Source organism: Triturus cristatus, chromosome 2_1 (assembly GCF_964204655.1).
Source record: "Triturus cristatus chromosome 2_1, aTriCri1.1, whole genome shotgun sequence".
Taxonomy (NCBI): domain Eukaryota; kingdom Metazoa; phylum Chordata; class Amphibia; order Caudata; family Salamandridae; genus Triturus; species Triturus cristatus.
In genome coordinates this window covers 449,755,860-449,778,778 of record NC_140581.1, presented here as the reverse complement: position 1 = coordinate 449,778,778, position 22,919 = coordinate 449,755,860, and the positions used below count along the sequence as shown (strand labels likewise).

Sequence of the window (22,919 nt, the reverse complement as noted above, 5' to 3'; positions counted from 1 at the left end):
AGAGCAGTCTCTAGGCCGATAATATATCACAAAAATAATATAGGGGCCAAGACATGACCCTACCAGACTCCTCAATTCAGTTTAAAAGAATCAGTACATTCCCCCCGCCCCCCACATCTTAAGAGCGGCAGCCAGATTAAATGAAGTGCTCGTAAAGAATGGACTAATCCTTCATCGACCCCCATAGATGTCAAAAGGGCCCAGTACATCAATCTGTTCACACTACCAAAGGCGCTTGAGAGATCCATAAAGGCAAGTTTAAGGGAGCTATATATCAATTGAAAGATGAGAGATTGTTGTAATGTTCTAATGTCCTCAGCCTTGTATGCAAACCACACTGTATCTCAGACACAATTTTACAATCTGAGGTCCAGACTAGCAGGCTTTCAAGAATAGCACAACCCACAGTTTTTACAGAGGAATTCAACAGGGAAATTGGGCGAATAAATGAAGTGTCCTGGGGCTCCCCTTTTTAAAGATAGTAACTATTATTGTCGGCCGCCAGGACTTAGAGAATCACACCTTACATTAAAATTGAGAAGTCAATCAGGAATTGAGGAAGTTTGAGGGCTACTCAGTCTGTCCCGCTAATCACAAAGCTATATATCTTGCTAGAATGCATCACCCATACCTCCAGAGCAATGTTGACATTCAGAGACAATTTGGAGGATTTGGATAAACAATTGGAGTTTACAATATTTCAAAAATCTTGAGGATTTTTCAACAAAGAGGCTTGAACTAGTTTTTCACACAACTCATTCTTTACAGTTAATTTCCTTGTTATCAAGGCCAGTTTATATTCCCTATGGCAGATTGCTATTTTGCCCCTTTTTCTCAGGGATTTCCTCAAGGCATGGTGAAGCTTTCTATTCCCAACCCGCACATTTTACTGAACTAGGTGGTAAACCTAGACTCTAGTGCCCTCACAGGTTTCATAAGTAACAACTTCGTAGACTGTCCTAAGGATTCAAAGGAGGGAACTACTTGCCCACCCTCAATCTCCCTACAGACACAACTATAAATTATGTTCAGGTTACTAGATATAAGTTTTCGAAATGTTTTAGATATGTTGACATTCTTCTAAACCGACCTTCAGGTATTATAAATAACCCCCTTTACCTCCCATTCTCTTCCCTTGGGAATTCTCAAGGAAACAGTAGGGGGATTATGGCCACTAAAGATGGTAGTTTGGGCAGCCCCATCAATAATCAAGTTGGACAGATTCCTCATAACAAAAACATAATCAATGATAGTACAATGGCCCTACCTATGAATGTAGTTGCTTTAGGATCACTGTACCCCATTAACTCTAAGGCATTAAAAGGCAGTGGCTTATTAAATGATGATAAAGCACAAATCCCCAGAATCCCGGTTCAGACTAGGATATATAGCGCAGATCACTTCATTTTTTTTTTTTTTTGAAAATTCTTTTTATTGGCATTTTGAGGTTTAAACGTACATACAGCGTGTGTCGCAGAGAGTTGTGGTACATAGGTATTAGAGTAGACCTCCGTCAACATAAGGAGTACGTCAATATCTTGTTCAGTGAGGATGTGGTCTGTGTTGTAGCAGAGCATTGCCATAGAGGGGAACTGGGGAAGAACTGAACTGGGGTATGCCATGGGGTGTGTAGTGTTAGAGTGGGCGTACGCGGCGGGTCCATTATTGCCTACTCGACAGTGCAGTTGCTGCTCGCTCAGGGGGAGGCGGGTGTGTAGAGTGATGTGGGGGGCCGTTGAGTGTGATAGAGTGACGAAGACGGACCCGACTGGTCCGTGCGCAGATCACTTCATAAGGACTCTAGTCAGTTATTGAATGAGTTGTATAGTTGGTGGTGGAAGGTGAAGTAATGAAGAGAAGGGGCATACAAAATATGCATGGAAATTAGCCCCAGATCCCTCACGAAGGTCTAACACAGGTTGTACGATAAATACACAAAAATCTATTGCCCTCTCATTTGCCTGAAATACTCGCAAGTTAAAAATATGGGGTTTGAAACAGCATGAATTTGAAAAAAAGACTCAAGCACTTGCTCTAACATGAAGGAGAGGCTGATGAGGCGTTCTTTCCACAATTTCCACTAATATGTAAAGGAAAGTAAAGATATTATACCTTTATTAGTCTTCTAAAACATGTTTGTTAGCATCAAGTAACTCGAGCGCTGCCACAACTATAACAAGCTATATTACCACAGAATTTAGATTATGCTGCAACATCGAATCTCTACAACATATTGTGTCAAAGAATCCCATACCAAGGGGTCGATTACAATGTTGGGCGGATCGCCACCGCCCCCATGGCAGTGGTGATCCGCCCGACATTATCCCCCACCTGCCCCCCATTTCCCCCGCCATATTATGATGGCGGGGGGTACCGCGGCGGACGGGAAGACCATCCGCCGCTTTTCCGCCCGGTCGGCGAGTCGACCGGGCAGAAAAGGGTTGAATATGGTGGCGGTGTCTGCTAGACACCGCCATCCATATTACAATGCCCGCAGTAAGCAGCCTTTCCGTGGCAGCATGCGGTTTCCCCAGTTAGGGGCCCGTTGCGGGCCCCCAGGGTGTTGGGGCGGGGGGCACATGGGGTGGTACCTATGCCACATTGTGCATGCAAATTCACAAATGCCTTCTTTGCATGCCCGCAGTAAGCAGCCTTTCCGTGGTAGCATGCGGTTTCCCAAGTTGGGGGCCCGTTGCGGGCCCCCAGGGTGTTGGGGGCGGGGGGCACATGAGGTGATACCTATGCCACATTGTGCATGCAAATTCACAAATGCCTTCTTTGCATTGCGGCGAGTGCTGCTGACAGCACCACTCGCCGCAATGTAAAGAATGCAGGATGCGCCCGCCAGTGTGGCGGGGCATCCTAATTGTGTATGCGGGACCGCAGCCATATGGCGGGCGGACCCATTACACGGTGCGATGGCGGGCGGACTTTGTCCGCCCGCCATCGTAATAGACCCCTAAGTGTTTTAAAATCCCCAAGGAATTACACATTTTAACACATTTTCACTTAACCTGCTGATATGAATAAAACAAAAACACAGCAATTAACTCACCATCCCGACTGGACAGCAAATAAACAAGACCATTGAGACATGTGTCAGTAACTTCGGAAATGTTTGTTGCGCATCTGCCAATAGCTTGTATCGCAGCTGCAGCAAACAGCTTATCTTGACTTTTGACGTACGTCTAAAGGAAACAAATGCAAAATGTTATCCTACTGTGTAAACAACAATACATACATCTGTTCTTTGGCAACTTCATCAAAAATGTACATGAAATGTACATATGTGGCTGTGCATAGCTTCAAAGTCTGACTATTGATTACCTTGTCAGTTTTCAACAATTAGCGGTGAACTATGGTACAATTGAAAAGAGAAGGAAGTAAATAAGATCTTAGATTTGCAGAGCTGAGATAAAATCCAAATATTAATAAACACATAGCTTAAGCAGCGATTCTTATTTCTGGATTATAGGTGGCAAGACAACTCACAAACTATCAACTAGCTCCTTGACAGATCTTTTTTTTTCTTATTTTGGTACACATTCTAAATTGCACACCCTTCCCAAAAATCGCATAAGGAATACAGCTCATTGTTCAAGTGCATAAAGAGCCAATGCTTTCAAAAAGATTTGAAGGCAATATTTCCAATGTTGACACTTGGACAACCTATGCTTAGTTTTACCAATTACAGGGGTTTTCATTCATCAATGAAGGATTGACACAACTCTTTATTGTAATAGGACTCCACAACGTTCTGCTTAGAGTACAATGGATTGCCATAAATAGGTTTTACCATTAAGGTGACCTAAAATGCACAATACAACATTAGTGTGGAAAGCAACCACACACTTTTTAATTCTTGGATGCCACGCTGACTCCAGAGAGATACAGCCATTTGAGAGTACATGTAGCTAAGGTTTTCTTGCGATACTGGGATACTGCCCTTGTTTCGCTTTTGAAATTAACATACTTTTTAAACCAGTGCTCATCTAAATTAATGAAGACAGCAGGATAAGCAACAACCTGGAATCAAAATGAAGTGTTAAGATCAAGGTGCCACAATACTAAAGAACAGGGGGCATGTGACAAGGTGCAGGGATTGAGGTTTAGAACTTCCTATTCAACACCACCATTTAAATAAAATCAAAACTAAAACTAGTTTAGCTGGGTGAACAAATGAAAAAAACTACTTTCTCTCATGGGCACAACCTTAATGCTCCGATTGGGTATACTGAACATTGGAGGATTTCTAATGCATTCCAATGCTACACTAATACTTAAAATACAAATCTTATGTGGGGACAAAATCTATTTTTTACCAAGATTAAACTAGGAGGATAAGGCATTTTCCTAGAGATAACAAAAAACAATATTTAGGTGGTGAAGAGATTCAAAGATTTGTCAGCAAAGTCCTTGTTCTGTCCAGGACACATGTAGATGAGATGGAAAGTGGCATACAGAGTTGCATAGAGTAAAAAGTGGCATGTAAGAATCTCCGTTTCGCGGACTGTCGCTTGCCTAGGGTGCTGGACACAAAAGAAGGCCTCTTTCCTTTCTACGTTTGCGGACTGTACAGGGCGCTGTAGCTTGTGGGAACAAGGATGGCTAAGATTTACAAAGATGTGGGAGTTAACCAGGGTTATATAATGATGAAAGCATTTAGTGATAGGTGGTGAGGTTCGAAATGTCTGGCGTGTGGAATACCACAAAGCCGAGGTGAAGAAGCATGAGCTGGAATTTGATAGTATGATGGTATATGGTGGTTTGAGGTTGGGCCTATGTGAGTGTTTGTGTGATCTATATCTGGGTGTGATTCGAGCATAGGCAGTGTGGGGTGGGTGAGGCACAGGATTATATCTTACTTCATAGGTTGCAGTGAAGCTCAGTTCGGGGCCAAGGCTGTTCCTGGCACAAATTTAATTATATCATGCTCTGAGGTAGTGGACGCTGAGAAACAAGTTCTGCTTGCCTGGTTTCCTTTTTTTAAAATGGTTTGGCAAGAAACCAGTGATGTCACTTTTTCAAGGGACAGATGCTGGGAAGAGCAGTATTGTCACTTTCTGTACAAGTGGATGCTGGGAAATGAGGTACACTTTTCTTACCTCTCCTTTTGAATTAGGTTTAGTTGCGTAACACCCTCCTGAAGTGGTCAGTGTTGAAAAACACTGCATCCACCTCAAGCCAGATAAACAATTTCTGACACCAGTTTCAGATCTGATGGAAGAAACCTTGTTATTGGTTTTAATTCACATCATAAATGTGATAGGCATGCCCAGACATTAGTCCTATGCTCACGTTTTAAAGGCCTCAAGGTGCACCCTCCTGAAGAGCCACAAAAAGGCAGGAAATGGTCTGGAGTTGCAAATTTTCCTTCTGGAGGGTGCCTCACCTACCAGTCTAGGATGGACTGTTGTCATAAAGAGCAGGGTCTCTTTTGATCAACCCAAGGCAGGCTCTGCCTAGTCTGGTATAGTGGGCAAAAAGCGAACTGGAAAGCAGCCGTGCGCTCGTCAGTGGCTGACATTAATTCAAGTGTTTTATCCATCACATTGTTGTTCGCTGGTGAAAACCCTTCTACTCTACATCTTGTTCACAGGCTGGGAAACACTGGTTTGGTGGAGCAGCACCAGTGCCAATTAATGGCAGTGTAACTGTCCCACCACACCCTAAATGAGCACCTAATTGTAGTCCACAAGCTACATTACTAGACAAAAGAGTAATTGCTCTATGTTTCTATTTCTGGTCTTTTTATTGCATTGTGACACAATCATGGCATCATGCTTGGTCTCAGAATATATACAATAATTCTTGGAGTAAGTTCTTTCTCCCCAAGATGATTGATATAATGTATCAAACACTTTCAATGATAGATGTCGTGGGATAAGCCCTTGACTCACAGAGAACACATCCTTAAGTTAAATACTAACAAACTGCATGCTATACGAAAAACAACCAATGCCGTTGCAGGGCTATAAACGCACAACTGTGAGATATGTGGTTGAGGTTGAACAGAAGGGGACGATGCATACAATGTGGATTGGTAAACAGCACGACCTTGCAATGACAAAGTGGTGCAATGACAGTAAAATGTTAGTAACAGCGAAGGAACAAAAGAAGGATTAATGGGTAGACAAAAACATATTTAAACTACATAAGGAAAAACTACATGTGAAAACCACCGCATTAAACTTTAATATCACCCTAACAGATACAAAAATTAAATGAACTTCTCAAGATGTATTAGGAAACCTTCAGTTAACGGCAGAAAAGCGAAGGCAAGACTAACCTTGTAGGCAAGGCAACCTGGAGAAATTCGATGGGAAAAAGATTTAACATTTTCTTATGCACCTACTGTTACAACTGTCCAATCAAGAACTGTATATTGGTTGGAGTGTTAATTAAAACATAAAACTGAGAATGTCTTCAATACTGGTTCAAATTGTGCAAACATGCACCCTTGCACGAACAGCTCCTAAAACAGTGCTTCCTGCACGGTAGTACAAAAGGACAGGCAAAGTGGAGGGGTAGTAGGATTATGTAGGCCTATATAAACTGGAACATATGGACCAATCTGGTAATTGATGTGATATGAGAAAACCCCTAAAGGAGTGTGTATCCCACTGATAACTCCCGTTGTTCCTTGGAATTCCTTATCATTTTGTCACATAATTACTTGGAATGAAACATCTGATGTTAAATCGTCTTTTTCCATCCAAATATTCAATGAATCTCCCTGTACATCCTCCAAACCCGACGAAACGTATGAGGTGGCTTTATTGCACAGGGTATGCAGTTTTAGTCATGCCTGTGTTCTGACGTCAATCTTTTTATTAGTGATGTTCGTTTATACGTGCAGGGAGGGCTGAACGACTAGATGCACTAGCTTTCATTGGCAACACAGACAGAACAAGCATTTGCAATGCATTAGGTCTTGCATTTATGAGAGTTTGAGCTATTGGCATTGTAAATGACAATACCTTAAATTCTCGTAAATGCAAGACCTATTGCATTGCAAATATTCTGTTCTTTACAAGATGCATCAGACCACTCTTTCACATTAATAGAGGACACGCCCCCTCCTTTAGCCGTCGAAAGAAAGGTTTGAGGCCGCTATTAAAGTGAAAGCGCGGTATGGGGCTCTTTTACCAAAAAAAACATTTGTTTGTCAACTTGACAAACAAATGCTGCTTTTTTTTTTGTAAAATCGCCGCGGTTTTACTTTAATAGCGGACGCAGACTACTCTCTAGACACGCCTCATCTAGAGAAGGGTGCGCAGCCTCTATTAATATGATAGCGAGGCATGGGGCGCTTCTAAAAATCAACTAAAAAAGAAAATAAATAGTAAAAAAAAAAAAAAACACATGTGGCCGCGTTCGGCGCCACAAATAAAGCAAAGGCGTGGCAGCCACTGTGACATGCCATGCTATTAAAAAAAAAAAAAATTACGTGAGAGCTGTCTTGCCTTCAACTGCAGGCAGGTGAAAATAATTTAACGAAATAGTACTCGGAGGCTGTAATTAAAGCCTACCCAGTACCAACACACGTAAAGGGGCCAATCCTTATGGGAGGTTACAAGATGAGACAAGGCGGTACTAAGGAGGGACTACTAAACCTATTGACCAATGAAAAGCCACAGTTTACAAAGGACAATGACACAAGCCAATGAAGAATATGAGTGGGCAAACCTGCAGGTCCATTCGGAATACAGTATGCCTCACAGAGCAGCTCATGGCTGCCCAGGCTCACCTAAAAAGACGTGTGGTCTCCCACTCACCTATTTTTTAAAGCCCCTGGGTAGGCCAAATCCCACGGGGATGAAGGAGGGTGGCTCATAGAACCCTCCTCTTGGGCTTATGCCAAGCCCTGAGGATCACCACCTCCAGGGCTTTAAGTGGGATGAAAAAACTGGGGGAGGGGGGGTCTCTCAAAGGGGCGTGGCCCATGTAATTGGGGGCATGGTTTAAAACATGTAAGCTAAAAATCTGTGCCTATCATAGTGTGCCGCCCGACTTGTATTTAGCTGTTTCTGTCATTGCAACCAGATATCTAATCGACAAGTAATATCATACCTACAACAAGTCAGGACTTTTGGTTTTGTCAGTGGCTGTTAGTTGCATAAGATAAATTAGCAGCAACTATGGCTTGTATATAATATTGAAAAACCTTCCACTTAAAGCCCTGATGACACCACGACAATGTTGCTGCTTCCGAGTTCAGAGCCAGTTCTAGGATTTTTGGGGCCCCGGGCGAAGGGGAATGTGCGAGGCCCCCTAATTTACAAAAGTGACACCTTCAGGGCTCCGTGGGCTGCAGCTCATCCTCTCAGCCTCCTACAAGTACCTCTTTAACAACTCACATCGGGCTGAAGGTGTGAGAACTGCTTGTGGGCTGAGACGGTTTTAAAAAAACATTTTTAAGAGTTTATATAGCGCAAACTAGACTTGAAGATATCAGGTATCAGAGCACTTACATGAGCACCAGTTTTGTTACAGATGGATACATTCATTAATTGTTAGTCACAGGGAGATTAAGTGATTTGCCCAGAAGAACAAGTTACTTACCTTCGGTAACGATGTATCTGTAAGAAACATTAGTTAGTTAGATTCCTCACCTTAGAATATCCCCAGGCGTCAGACTGGATCCGGAAGATTTTTCGTCAGCAATACCCCTTGCGCATCGCTAGGCGTCGTCTGCGGCTCCGCGTCCGTCGTCGGCATCGTGCGCCGGAATGACGTCGTCGGAGTACTTAGACGCCGCCCTCGCGCGCTGACGTCAGTTCTTGTACATAGCTTTCCGCGCCAGGAACGCAGAGCCATGCAAAGACCGACACTGGTGCCAAAAAATAAAATCTAGGGGCCTGAAAAGGATAACCTTAACCCTAGATGTCAGTTCGCAGAACGGGGAGGATGGGTGGGTCGGTGAGGAATCTAACTAACTAATGTTTCTTACAGATACATCGTTACCGAAGGTAAGTAACTTGTTCATCTGAAAGAAACACGTTAGTTAGATTCCTCACCTTAGAATAGATACCCAAGCAATACCATCCCCGGTGGTGGGTCTGCGAACCAAGATCTCCAGGACTTTCTGGTGTGGACAGAACGGCCAAAGAAGCCATCCCTCCGGACTTGGCTGTCAAGGCAATAATGCCAGGCAAACGTGTGTAACGAAGCCCACGTCGCCGCCTGACAGATGTCCTGCAAAGGGACTCCTCGTCCCAAAGCAGTAGTAGCCGCTGTGGCCCGAGTAGAATGGGCGCGCAGCCCAACAGGAGGGTCCTTTTTTGCCAAAGAATAGCAAATTTTGATACACAAAACGACCCACCGAGAGATGGTCCGTTTGTGCACAGCTTTCCCCTTCTTAGCGCCCACGTACCCAACAAAAAGCTGGTCGTCCACCCGGAACTGTTTTATGCGGTCCAGATAAAAGGAGAGCGCACGTTTTGGGTCCAGACGGTGGAGCCTCCCTTCCTCTTTGGAAGGATGCGGAGGCGGAAAGAAGGTGGGCAAGGTGACAGACTGCCCAAGATGAAAAGGAGTCACCACTTTCGGAAGAAAGGAAGGACGAGGCCGAAGGACAACCTTGTCCGGATGAACAGAGAGAAAAGGAGGCTTTGAAGATAAAGCCTGGAGCTCACTCACCCGTCTAGCCGAGGCGATGGCTACCAGAAAAGCAGTCTTAAGAGTCAGAAGACGAAGAGGACAATTGTGAAGAGGCTCAAAGGGAGCGCACATCAGGAATGTTAAGACCAGATTCAAGTCCCACTGAGGCATTACAAAAGGGACAGGAGGGAACGTGTGAGTAATGCCTTTTAGAAAGCGTGTAACCACAGGGGACTTGAAAAGAGAAGGCTGATCAGGAAGCCGCAAGAAGGCGGAGATGGCAGCAAGATAACCTTTCAGGGTGCCCAGGGCAGAGCCCTGCCGGGCCAGAGAAAGAAGAAAGAGGAGAACCTCAGAAAGAGGGGCGGAAAGGGGATCCACAGCCTTTGCTGTGCACCATGCCACAAAATTGTTCCACCGGCAGGCGTATACCGTCTTTGTGGAGGGACGCCTGGCTGCCAGAATGATATCACAGACTTCAGGAGGCAAGTCAAATGGCATCAACTGCCGCCGCTCAATCTCCACGCATGGAGGTGGAGGCTGGACAGGTTCGGGTGGAGGACCGTCCCCTGCTGCTGCGACAGAAGATCCTCCCGAAGGGGCAGACGTATCGGAGGATCGGTCAACAGACTGAGTAGCTCGGGATACCAGTATCTTCGTGCCCAATCCGGAGCCACCAAGATGACTTGGGCCCGGTCGTGCCTGAACTTCTTCAGCACTCTGGGCAGAAGTGGTATAGGCGGAAAGGCGTACAACAGACCGCAACTCCACTCGTGACGAAAAGCGTCGCCGAGCGAGTGCCGCCTTGGAAATTCCAACGCGTAGAACTGCTGACATTGCGCGTTCTCTTCGGTGGCGAATAGATCTAACCAAGGCTCTCCCCACTGCTGAAAGAGACCTTGCGCCACTCCGGAGTTCAGACGCCATTCGTGATCCATCATGCACCGGCGGCTGAGTTCGTCCGCTCTGGCGTTCAGAGAGCCCGCCAGATGTTGAACCACTAGGGTGACGCCCTGGTGTTCCAGCCACGTCCAGAGGCGCAGAGCCTCCTGACAAAGGGTCCACGACCCCACCCCGCCCTGTTTGTTGCAATACCACATGGCGGTGGTGTTGTCCGTGAACACCTGCACGACACTGCCCCTGACAGAGGGAAGGAAGGCTTTCAGTGCAAGTCGGATCGCTCTCAACTCCAACAGGTTGATGTGGAGACGAGACTCCGCCGGAGACCAGAGGCCTCTGATCTCTGCCTCTCCCATATGGCCACCCCATCCCAGGAGGGACGCATCCGTCACTACGACATGCTCCGGTTGGGGAAGGGAGAGGCTCCTGCCCATGACCCAATCGCGGTCCGTGAGCCACCACTGCAACTGCTGTGCAGTGCCCTCCGAGATCAAGACATGGTCGGACAGGTTGCCGTGATGCTGGGCCCACTGAAACTTCAGGTCCCACTGCAGAGCCCGCATGCGCCGCCTGGCGTGATGCACTAGTAGGATGCAGGAGGCCATCAGCCCCAGAAGCCGCAACACTAGCCTGACCGAAACCCAGGATAGAGGCCGAAAGACGGGAATCAGGGCCTGTATATCCCGGACCCGCTGTTCCGGTGGATAGACCCGGAACCGCGCCGAATCGAGAACTGCTCCGATGAAGAGGAGCTTCTGAGAGGGACTCAGGTGTGACTTCGGCACGTTGATGGAAAATCCCAGCAAATGCAGGAGATCCGCCGTAGTCTGGAGGTGGGAGACGACTGCCTGGGGCGAGCCCGCCTTCAACAACCAGTCGTCGAGATAGGGGAAGACTGGAACCCCTGATCTGCGCAGATGAGCTGCGACCACCGCCATCACTTTCGTGAACACCCGAGGGGCACTGGTGAGGCCGAAGGGGAGCACGGTAAACTGAAAATGCTCTTATCCCACCGTGAACCGCAGGTAACGCCGGTGGGCCGGCAGGACGGGGATATGGAAATATGCGTCCTGCAAGTCCAACGCTATCATCCAGTCTCCGGGGCCTAGGGCAGCTAGAACCTGAGCCAAGGTTAACATCTTGAACCTTTCCTTTCGGAGGAAGGCATTGACGTTCCGGAGGTCCAAGATGGGGCGTAGGCCCCCTTTGCCCTTCTTGGGAACCAGAAAGTAGTGGGAATAACAACCACGACCTACTTCTGGACTCGGAACGCGCTCGACGGCCCCCTTGGCCAAGAGGGCCGAAACTTCCTCGCGGAGAAGATTCAAATGATCCCCCGAGATACGGTGGTGCTGCGGTGGCATGGCTGGAGGGGTCGTCTCGAAGGGGAGGGAGTAGCCCCTTCGGACGATTTGCAGCACCCACCTGTCCGATGTAATGGACCGCCAGTGGAGCAGGTGATGGCGAACTCTGCCGCCCACTGGCGTGGAATGGGCCTGAAAGCTCGGACTAGGAAGGCTTTGAGGCGGATGCTGCCGGGGTGGATGTGGGCTGACCACGTCGTCCTCCAGATCCACCACGGCGGAAACCACGTCCGCGCGCAGGTTCGTTCTGCGGCTGGTGGCTGGGCGGACGTGAGGAGGCGCCCCTTCCTTGGCCACGAAAGGGGCGAAAAGCGGAGGTGTGCGCCCGCGGAGCCGAGAGGCCCAAGGACTTGGCCGTAGCCCGGGAGTCCTTAAAGCGGTTCAGCGCACTGTCCGCCTTCTCACCAAACAGGCGAGTGCCATCAAAGGGCATGTCCATGAGGGTGTTCTGGACATCCCCGGAAAATGACGTGGACCGCATCCAGGCGTGGCGGCGGAGCGCCACCGTGGTGGAAATCGCCCGACCCAGCGAGTCCGTGGTGGCAAGCCCACATCGTATGGCGTGCCGCGCTGCATCCCTCCCATCGGCCAAAGCCTGGGTAAGACGTGTCCGGACCTCCTCCGGACACAGGGGCAGCACGTCCTCCACCGTATCCCACAGAGAATGGGAATAACGGTCCAAGAGACAGGCGGTGTTCAAAGACCGCAGGCCCAAACTAAGGGACGAGAACAGTTTCTTGCCAAACTGCTCGAGTCTCTTGGAATCCCGGTCCGGCGGAGCGGTCGGGAAGGAGGATTGGGAGGTAGAGGCCTGGATAACCAGACTCTCGGGGTGGGGTGTTGGGACAGGAAACTGGGGTCGCCCGGAGCAGGGCGGTGGCGCCTGGCAACGTTCCTATCCACAGGAGGAACTGTGGAGGGCTTGGACCAGGTGCCCTGCAGAACGTCAGTGAGGGCCTCATTGAACGGCAGCAGAGGCTCAGTGGAGCTTGCTGCGGTTTGAAGCACCTCAGTGAGGATGTTAGTCCTCACAGCCACGGCAGGCAGCTCGAGCCCAAGGGCTGCGGCCGCCTTGCGCAGCACCACAGAAAATGCTGCACCCTCCTCCGAAGCCACAGTCGGAGGAGAAGTGAATCCAGTGTCTGGCGAGGTATCCAGACCACTGGCCTCCCCCAGTTCATCTGCCCAGTCCTGTGAAAGCTGCGACTGAACAGCCATAGGGTCCTCGAACCCCTCCCAGTCGCCCCCGTCGTCCGATTCCTGATAAACAGGAGGAATGATCGGAGCCGGACTGTAGAGATGATAGGTCTCAAGCTGCACCGGACGCGGCGTCAGTCGACGCCGTTGCGGCGCCGGGTCCAGAATAGGGCTAAACTGGGGTTGGACGCCGTCCGGAGTCGGCACCAAAGGCGTCGGCGGCACCGGAGGTGTAGGCGTCTGCGCCGGCGGCGCCGGTGGTTCATTCGCCGGCGCCGGTGGAGGAGTGGTTAGGTCAACCGGCGTCGACGGGGGCCCAGGAATGGGCCCCGCGGGGACCTGCGGCGTCAAGACCGGAGTCGTCGACGGCGCCGGGACCGAAGCCGCCGGCAGGCAAGGTCGCCCAGTCGAGTCCGCGGGGCCCGAAGGCGCGCCAGCGGGCGTCGACGGCGGGGCCAGGCTCCTCATGGCCGAGAGGAAGGCACTGACCTCCGCCGGCGTCGCGTTAGTCCCAGGGACCGGAGGGTATGGGGACGGGCGCGGCGCCTGCGGCTCCGCCGGAGCCGCGGGGTTGGAACCACCCGGACCCTCGGCCGAGTCGCGCGACCGGCGAGGGGAGTCCGAAGAGCGATGTCGCCGCTTGGACTTCTTAGAGCGTTTGGACTTACTCGACGACTTGGAGCCCGACGATCGATGGTGGCGTCGGCTAGGGCTCCGCGAGCGATCCTTGGACCTCCTCCTGGACCGGGATCGCGCACGACGCGGAGCTGACTGGCGAAGCTCGAGAAGCTTGCGGGACCGCTCCCGCCGAGCCTTCGAAGTCAGGGCCTGGCAATCGGAGCACGACTCCGCGTCGTGGTCGGGGCCTAAACAGTAGAGGCACCGGCGGTGGTGGTCGGTCACCGACATCAGTCGATGGCAATCCTCGCAAGCCTTGAACCCAGGCATCCTACCGGCACCAGATGTCGACAGACAAGGATCAAAAGTGATCAAAAAAGATTTAGTCAAAAAAGACTAAAAGGGGTAGCTCTCCCGGATCAGCGCTTACTGGCGCGGAAAAAAGAAGAACTGACGTCAGCGCGCGAGGGCGGCGTCTAAGTACTCGGACGCGGAGCCGCAGACGACGCCTAGCGACGCGCAAGGGGTATTGCTGACGAAAAATCTTCCGGATCCAGTCTGATGCCTGGGGATATTCTAAGGTGAGGAATCTAACTAACGTGTTTCTTTCAGATTCACAGGACGTTGAGGGTTGTTGCAGAGACTTGAACCCGGTTCCCCAGCTTAGAGGTTGACTGCTCTAAAACTGTGTGGGGCGCTCAAGAGCTAGACAATGGGCTTCCCGCAGTGTCTCTGAATGGGCAGGAGGCCTAATTGCAGGACAAACCTGCAAAATGTGTTTCGGTGGAACTGGGACAAGAAGAAGTGTCCCCCTCTCCTAGGCCTTTCCACACCATCCCTGAGAGGCCCAGGGAGGGGGTGGGGGGGCCTCCCATGGGCCCAATTGTTACGAGACACCTTTCTTTCAATTGGATCGACAGGGGTACATGAAGATCGGTGGTGTGTTACACTTGTGCGGGGCCCCGGTGCTGGTAGGAATGAGTGCGAGGCCCTGGGGCAGCTGCCCACGCTGCCCATGCCTTGAGCCAGCCCTGTCTGAGTTTCAAAAAGAGAAGGGAAATCCAGAGAGAAAATGACTCTCTTTAAAGGATTTCCCTTCCCCTACAACGCTCACCTGGCATGACGTCCTGTAATAACCTCCACTAGTTAGAAGTGAGCAGAGTAGATCGATGTGCCTGTTGTCACTGCAGTCCGGAAAAAAACGGACCGCCTGTGCCAGGGCACAAAACAGAGCTCGATAGAGACCCGTTTCGGGGCCTCCTTTAAAAAACTGCCGGTGCTCAGCACCGGTGAGACCCGGCCCACTTAAAGCCCTGACCACCTCCCTGAGGCTGTAAAAATGAAAATGTGGGGGGCCTGCTCGGCCCTCAAAAGCCCAGTGGACCGCCACTTCCCCGAGGCACTTAATTGGAATGCGGGTAGGCCCACCCAGCCCCTGTAGCCCCATGGACCGCCAACTCCCTGGGGCACTTAATTGGAATGTTGGGGGGCCCAGCCCCCAAGCAGTAGCGGACCTTCCTGGGGCATACACACAACAATGAAGGTGGTCCAATGCGGCCCCCTGGCCACGGGGACCACCATTTCCCCAGGGCGTACTTATTTCCAGAGGTCCTTTTGACAGATCGTGCATACAGCACCTAACTGTCCAAAAGAACTGGCGGTCAAATCGGATAGTGAGTATATTATAGCCACTGGGAAGGACGCAGGTTAGTTATACTGAGAATTCCCCAGCTCCTGAGAAAACTAGTCAGCCTCTGCATTTAACATTTTATAAATGAAACACAGCAGAAATAAACAAGCGTCTTCATACATTTATATAGCGTCTACATATGAAACGCCTCCAGGCACTGGAGTCTGACAGGTGATTGTGAACGACACTGGGCTTTCAGTCAATTTCTACGCGAAAACCCCTCTAACGCAGGAAAGACCAGATCACTTCTGTGCAGAAGGAAATCATACGAGGTTGTAGAAGGAGTTCGCGAGGCAAGAGTGGTTTAGAAGGGTGCTGGGGGAGGAATAAAGAATAAAAAGAGGGTGGACAGAAGACGTCTGAAAGATGAAAGGAGAGAAGATGAAATGAGACTGGGAGTTAGGTTTAGGGAATTGGGAATGGGAAGAGAAAAAAATTGAAAGGAAATGATGAGAAACGAGGGGCGACTAGAGAAAAGGTAATGGAAATAAAACCGAGAGAGGAAAAGGAACAGAGAAGAGGGGAATCAAATGGAACGCGGATACAGGAAAGATAAAGGAATTTAAGAGAAGAGGCAATACATGAAAGAGACTAAGAGGAAGAATGCGTGATGAGGTGGGGTGAGAAGAGAAAACAGAAGAGAAAGAAAAAAGGGAACTGAAGTGGGGTGGGGGTGAGAAGCGAGGTGAGAGGAAGCGGCGAGAGGAAAGAAACAGGAAGAGAGAATAAAATGTGAGACCGGAGTAAAAAATTGAGAAAGGGATGTAGAGAAATGAAAAGGAGGGTGAAAGAGAGGGGAGCTATGACAGAAGAGAGAATAAAGGATCTAAGAGGTGTGAAGACGAAAAAGGAGATGAAAGAGAAAGAGGGAGGAAAGGGTGAGGCATAAGGAAAAACGAGTAAAAGTTGGGGGGCTTGAACTGAAATTTGAGAAAGAACTAGGCGAGAATAGAGACAGCGAAAGACAGCACAAGAGAGGAAATAGAGACGTGGGGGTATAATCGAGTAGAGATCGGTGAAATAAAGTCTGACAGAAGAGAGCGTGTGTGCTTGGGTTTTACAGCGAAAGTAAGAAAACCGATATAAGAAAAGTGAAAAGATGAACGAGATGGGAAGATACAAGTTATCTACACAATACACAGCCCAGTGTTTGGGCAGCACACACTGCACGATCAAAAGGGCTACACCGTCGTGTTATTGAATCCCTCTTGCGCAACTGGTACTGGGCAGCGGCTACAAAACCCTTTTTCCAATGGCAGGCCACCGTTTAGCATAAACAGTGATGCCAGCCAATGAAAATGAGGGGCGGGGATTCAAGACCCCTTCTCAAATCTACTCATCTACAATATCTCTCGCCCAGCGAGCAGCACTTTGCGCTGCTCCGCCAGGCGAGACCTAAAAAAGGGGATTTAGAGAAGAACAAATGAGGATCAGTTCAGAACCAACTCTTCGTGTATAGTGCTGTTTTACTGAAAGGCTGGTTTTACTCAAACGCTTGCTGAACAGGCACTAAGAATAGATTTAAAAAATGCAAAGCACCTGCAAAAATGGTAGATTAAGGAAGAAAAGGACTATGCGGTTTAAAATATGGTCTTGTGTGTTTTTAAACGCAGAAATAGCAGGAGAACTGAGGGAGAAGTAACACTTTCTTTTTTGTAATATATTCCTAATTGAAGATTTTGCAAGAACAACAATCTGGGGCAGGCAGACATCACAAGACTTTACAATAATCTATACAAGGGTCCTAGGGGAACTAGTTTAAGGACTACAGCACCTTCAATCCCCAAAAGACACCGAAATACACTAACAGAAGGTCTTAAGTCCAAAAAATAAAGAACAAAATGCCGCGTGATGCTACATACACCGTGCACACCTCTTCAGATAATTAATACATCACTGCGCCAGGAGATTAAGAGTCCATCAGCCCACCCTTGTTGGCGGAGCTTCGTCATTTGAGACTCTAAGGGGTCAAGGTCTGGGCCCACATTATCGAGCCAACCGGCCCTACTGGGTACCCAACCCAATGATCCCAGGATAGAACAATCTCCTGCCAAAGTGTACACACTTTGGCAGGAGATTGTTCTATCCTGGGATCAGGAATGCAGAGAGACCAAGGACAATAGCGATTGAGTCCAGGCTCAAAAGCAAATGGAATGCGCATACACAGCGTGCTCAAGCACCGCAAACGCATACAACGCATAAAGAGCACCCACCGATCGTCAAGGAAACTATCCTGAGAAAAAGATTTCGAAAACATACACCTCCAATGTTAGAACGATGGAGAAAAGAAAAAAAATGAACAAAGAATGCTGAAGAGCATTGCTAGGAAAACTACAAGAACAGTAAAAAGAAACCGTTGAAGGGGAGTGGCTTACGAGCCGATGGCGACGAACCCGTGAGCTTGGAGCTTCGCGCCGGCCTAATTACTTATCCTGATTGACTGCTGTTGCCCCAATTCTGGGGGCATACACTGGACCTCACCACTACTGGGCAGCACCTGGGCCTGACATTCGGAGGTCCCGAGTGCCTGTGGCGCCGCGGAAGTTGAGACAGGAGAGGCTCCGGCTCCGAGACACCAAGATGGCGACGCCAGTTACATCGGAGCACCCGGCGGATGCGGAGATGGCCTGCCCGATCCCTGCGGCTGCCTGCTTTGCCCAGGGGATTGCGCAGGGGCTCTGACGGCCTGGACTTGAACTGCGGGGGCCACTCAGGTGAGAACTAGGTGACGCGGTGTTCTCCCGGCGCAGTGCCTCGAGCGCTGTGACGGAGCCATCACGCGCCGGCTTGCGGTGCCGACAGCAGCTTTGGGGCCGGGCCGAAGTAAACTCCTGAAGTGGCAATTCGCTCGCATGGACTGCAGGGGAGCCCCCGTAATTCGCCACTGCTAGCGGCAGTGCACGCGGGATCCGGCGCCATTTTGCTGATGCGCTGACGAGCGGAGATCCCCCGCTGCAGCGCCCCTGGAGTACACTGAACCCTGCTTGGAACGCTGGGTCAGGGGGTTCCTTGTACCGGGTGTCAACTGGATGATGGGGTCGCCCCGGGTGCACCGCCGCACAAAACATACCGGCTAAAGTGTTGCTGCTTGTATCAGGGGCCTGGAAGTTGCGACTGTGGTTACCCTCCTGTGTGCCGTGCGTCCTCTCCTACTGATTGGGACTGAACGGGGCAGAGCCCGGGTGTCTATCCTTGGGGAGTCCGACTCTGCAACTCCACGAATTGGAGGGGGAGGCGGTCGTTGTCCAGCCGTCACTGCAGGGGCCCTGCTGCCCTTGGGGTCTTGGTCCTGCCAGAGGGGCGGTTGAGCCCCGTTTCTACCAGTGTTGCTGCACGCTGAATTTCCTGTCTGGGCAGAAATAGGGTGCACGCTTTAAGGGCGTGCACTGTGCCGCTGGCTTTAGTGTTGCTTGCGGTGGCCGGACACTGGTGATTGGGGCTTTGTGATTAACACTGACAGCTAGCAGGGACAGTGCCTGGCTGACGCTGTCGCACTAATACGTGGGACTACCATTTGCACCGCTGCACCGGCGAACGCGCTGGTGAGCACCATTGTCTATATATACTTGGTGGGTGGTACTACTCCCCTACGGACATGGGAAACCCAGGGGCAAGCAAATGGGGGCTCCCCCGGAACAGGAAGAACCGACTCAGGAACACTGATGACCGGATTCACCTGAGATGCCAGTTGACAACTTAGTCCAGCAACAACTGGCTCAGATCTTGCAGGCTATAACGGATACCAAAGAAACATTGCATCAGGACATTGCCAATGTGGCTGTGGGGCTGGGGCTCCTGCAAGCAGAACACACCATGCTGGTCGAACGGGTGAAGCAAACATAGGCCTCCCTGGCGGACATGACACCGGTGCAGCAACCCCTCTCTGACCAGATGGTGGATATCTCCCACAGAGTTCAGTCATTGGAGAAGAGAGCTGAAGATGCTGAAGGGCATAACCGTAGCAACAACATTCGCGTGCTGGGTCTCCCGGAGAGGATAGAAGGTTCTAATATGATCACCTACCTGGAAGACTGGCTTTGAGATGTGGTGGCACCCGTTGGATTGACCCAGTTCTATACCCTGGAGAGAGCCCACAGAGTCCCTGCCTGACCTCTGGCGCCGGGATGGCCTCCTCGCCCGGTGGTGGCCCGACCCCTTCATTACAAAGACAGGGATTTCCTGCTGCAGAAAGCACGCAAAATCAGGGCCCTACACAGGGGATAATAGTAGAGTGTCGATCTTCCCTGACAACACGTTGGAGGTCCAACTACGCCACACGTCTTTTTTTAGCAGTCAAGAGGGCCTTGCGAGATGAAGGGCTCAAGTACTCCTTGATGTTCCCGGCTCGGCTGCGGATTATCCTAGATGGCAAGACACACTTTTGCGATGACTCCAAGGAGGCTTGGGACCGGATTGAATCCTACAAAACTGTCCGCAGACCGGCGGAGCGGGGACACACGCCTTCCCCTGGGGAGCAACTCCCACAAAGGACTCGAAAGATAAGGCATCGTTGCAACCCCATGCGGGCACTTAGTGCCTCCCAGACGGCAAGGGAGAGGAATGATGCTCTGCGGGTGGTGTCGGCACTGTTACAGGACCATAAAATGCTGTCAGGAGCATAAACAGGGTCAGAAATGGCATTGGTTGCCTCGGACTCGGATGTATCCCATGCTGGCAGTGTTAAGTTACCACGTTACTCCAGGCACAGCAGATTAAATTATTTGACCGATATGCTGCTTTTACTAGCTCTGCCTCGCTCTCTCTCTTCCCTACTATCTGTTGCTTATCCTTTTCCTGGGCTTCCCTGCGCTGAACTGTGTCTTCTTCCATTGCTGAGATGATGGGATTGTGGGGGGTCTCCAAGTCATTGTTATGCGCCCCCGGATATGGGGCAATGTGTGTTACTGGAGGCATAGGCGATGTGATGATTATTGCAACGCCGGTTCGCAGCTTCTTTCTCCCTTGTTCCTCTGTAGTGACTTGAGGATACTGAGTGTATAGTTAGTTTGGATGGGGACTAGCGTTTTAGTACCTGTTCTGGGGAGTGGGGGCGGAGGAGGGAGGGGGAGGGGAGTTGTTTTTTTTTCTGTTTTGTAATGGGATGCTTATGGGACCTCGGCGTGTTACCTTAAAAAGATTACTAAGGTACTGTGCACAGCTATATCATGGGTTTGTTACTTGAATTAAAATGCATATCATGGAATGTCAGGGGCATGCATACAATGGTGCGCCGTCACAAAATACATGCGTACTTAGTGCGTAGACGGGTTCAAATCGCTTTCCTTCAGGAAACACACATCACAAGCCAAGAGGGCCTCGCCTGCAACGTAGATGGCGGGGTCAGAGCTTTTATACAACTTACTCTGCCTTTGCGCGGGGAGTATTAATATGGGTCAGGCAGGGGTTCCTTTCCAGCCTACACAACAGCTTACAGACCCAGAGGGGAAATACGTGATGGTTGCTTGTCGACTAAATTGCAGGGACATAGTGCTGAGCAACATCTATGCGCCCAACAAAGAGCAGCCAGACTTTTTTACCCAGCAGTAAGGGAAACTGGCACCGCATTTGACAGGCTCAATGATTATGGGCGGGGAAGTTAACTCTATTCCTGATGTATCACTGGATAGGTCCCATCCACCCCTCCCTGACGCACCTATTCACAAGATTTCTACGGCTAGAAGGGATTGGCAGCATAAATGGGGGTTAGTTGACACATGGAGGGCACATCATCCGGGAATCCGCGACTATTCCTTCTTCTCGGCACTACACAAGCTCCATGTTCGTTTAGATGTGATACTCTGCTCCCCAGATATTCATGCAGCAGTCAAACATAGTGAATACCTCACCAGGACACTCTCAGATCATAACCAACTTCTCCTGCGGGTACATTGGGCACTTGCGCATCCTACAATCCTGGCATGGTGCTTAAATTCAGAACTGTTAGAGGATCAGGCCTATCGTGCGGTGGTGGGTACTGGCATTACTCAATACTTTCTAGAGAACACTGGCACGGCATCATCGACTGCTGTAGAATGGGATGCTTTTAAAGCTCCGTTACGAGGTCATTACCAACATGATGGGGGTGCGTAAGGCGCTACAACAAGAGATAGAGAAGGCGGACCAACGCTTGCGTGAAGTTGAACAGGAACGGCCTGGGCAACCTGATAGACAGCAGGATCTAATGGAGGCGAGGAAGGAAGTTGCCACACGGATCGAGAGACTGCGCTGTTTTGATTATAAAAAATATTTAGCGCGTGCTCATCCAGAGCGAGACAGATCCGGAGCGTTACTGGCTTGGTTAGCCAATCCAGCTAGACGAGGGATGTCATATTAGAATTGTTTAGTCCAACTGGGGACGTTTGCTATACCCAGCAAGGGATTAATGATCAGTTCCTTGCTTATTATACGGATATCTATCAGAGTAAGGTGACGCTGAATGATAGGGTCCTTGGGGAGTTTATAGCTGCAGCAGATCTTCCGAAACTAGACAGGGCAAAGGCGGAGCGTCGGCTCAGGATATAGCCATTGGGGAAGTTCGAGAAGCGATCAAACATATGGCACGAAAAAAGACTACTGGGGCAGATGGCCTGCCGATTGAGTTTTACCTGACCTACATTGATCTTCTGGATCCTAAGTTAGTGACACTTTATAATGAAGCGAAGCGAGCGGGACAAATGCCCGTCACTACTCACAAAGCAATTATTATTCCACGCTGACACCAGGGAAACCGCCATCTGATAGGACTGCATATCGCCCGCTGTCCATGCTCACCACTGATTACAAGATTTTAAGTTGGATGTTGGCAACCCGGCTGCTCCCTCACATGGTTCACTTAATACACAGGGATAAAGCGGGATTTATTCCGACCAGGAACACAGCCATAAATGTGAGACGCCTACTTCGTATATTAGAAGCTGGCACTTATCCGAAAGAATCCGCTGCGGTAGATAAAGAGAAAGCATTCGACAGTCTAGAATGGCCCTGCAAAGTTTTGGCTTGGGGATACTTTTATAGCTTGGACGGCTTTATTATACAATCATTCCACTGCTGGGGTTAAAAGGGGTAGATTGATCTCGGACGCCTGCGCTGTGAGACGTGGGATGAGACAGGGCTGCCCACTCTCCCCTCTCTTATTTGCCCAGGCCATGGAGTCGCTAGCGGCCCAGGCCAGGACGGGGCTGCAGTATCCTGGGCTTTTTGTGCATGGTCAGACTCACCATATTGCGCTTTACGCTAATGACCTACTCATGTTTCCAGCGAATACTGCTGACGCCCTCATCGGACTCAAAGTGAATTGGGTCAAGAGTTGCCTGATCCCCGCCGCTCCATTGGATGGTGGCCCTCCAGTTACAGACAGGGTGCAATGGGAATACCGATGCCTGACGTACCTGGGGACCCGAATTTATCCTACACAGACTGACTTACTAGTGGGTAATGTGGGCAGAGCCATCCGGGGTCTTAAAAGCAACCTTGAGTTTTGGGGGAACGCTGCCTCTCTCGGTGGCCGGTCAAGGGGCCCTGCTTAAGATGGTGACCCTCACCAGGCT

General features: G+C 50.0%; 1 protein-coding gene across 2 annotated transcripts in view; it reads right to left on the bottom strand.

Moving 5' to 3' along the window:
• AP3B1 (adaptor related protein complex 3 subunit beta 1) overlaps positions 1-22,919 on the bottom strand; it is a 1,836,520-nt gene that overhangs the window by 1,043,003 nt on the left and 770,598 nt on the right. For both annotated transcript variants that reach the window (XM_085632261.1, XM_085632260.1), the window contains exon 13: positions 3,056-3,188. In XM_085632261.1, coding sequence (XP_085488387.1) covers positions 3,056-3,188 — 133 coding nt within the window. The remainder of the gene's footprint in view (positions 1-3,055; positions 3,189-22,919) is intronic.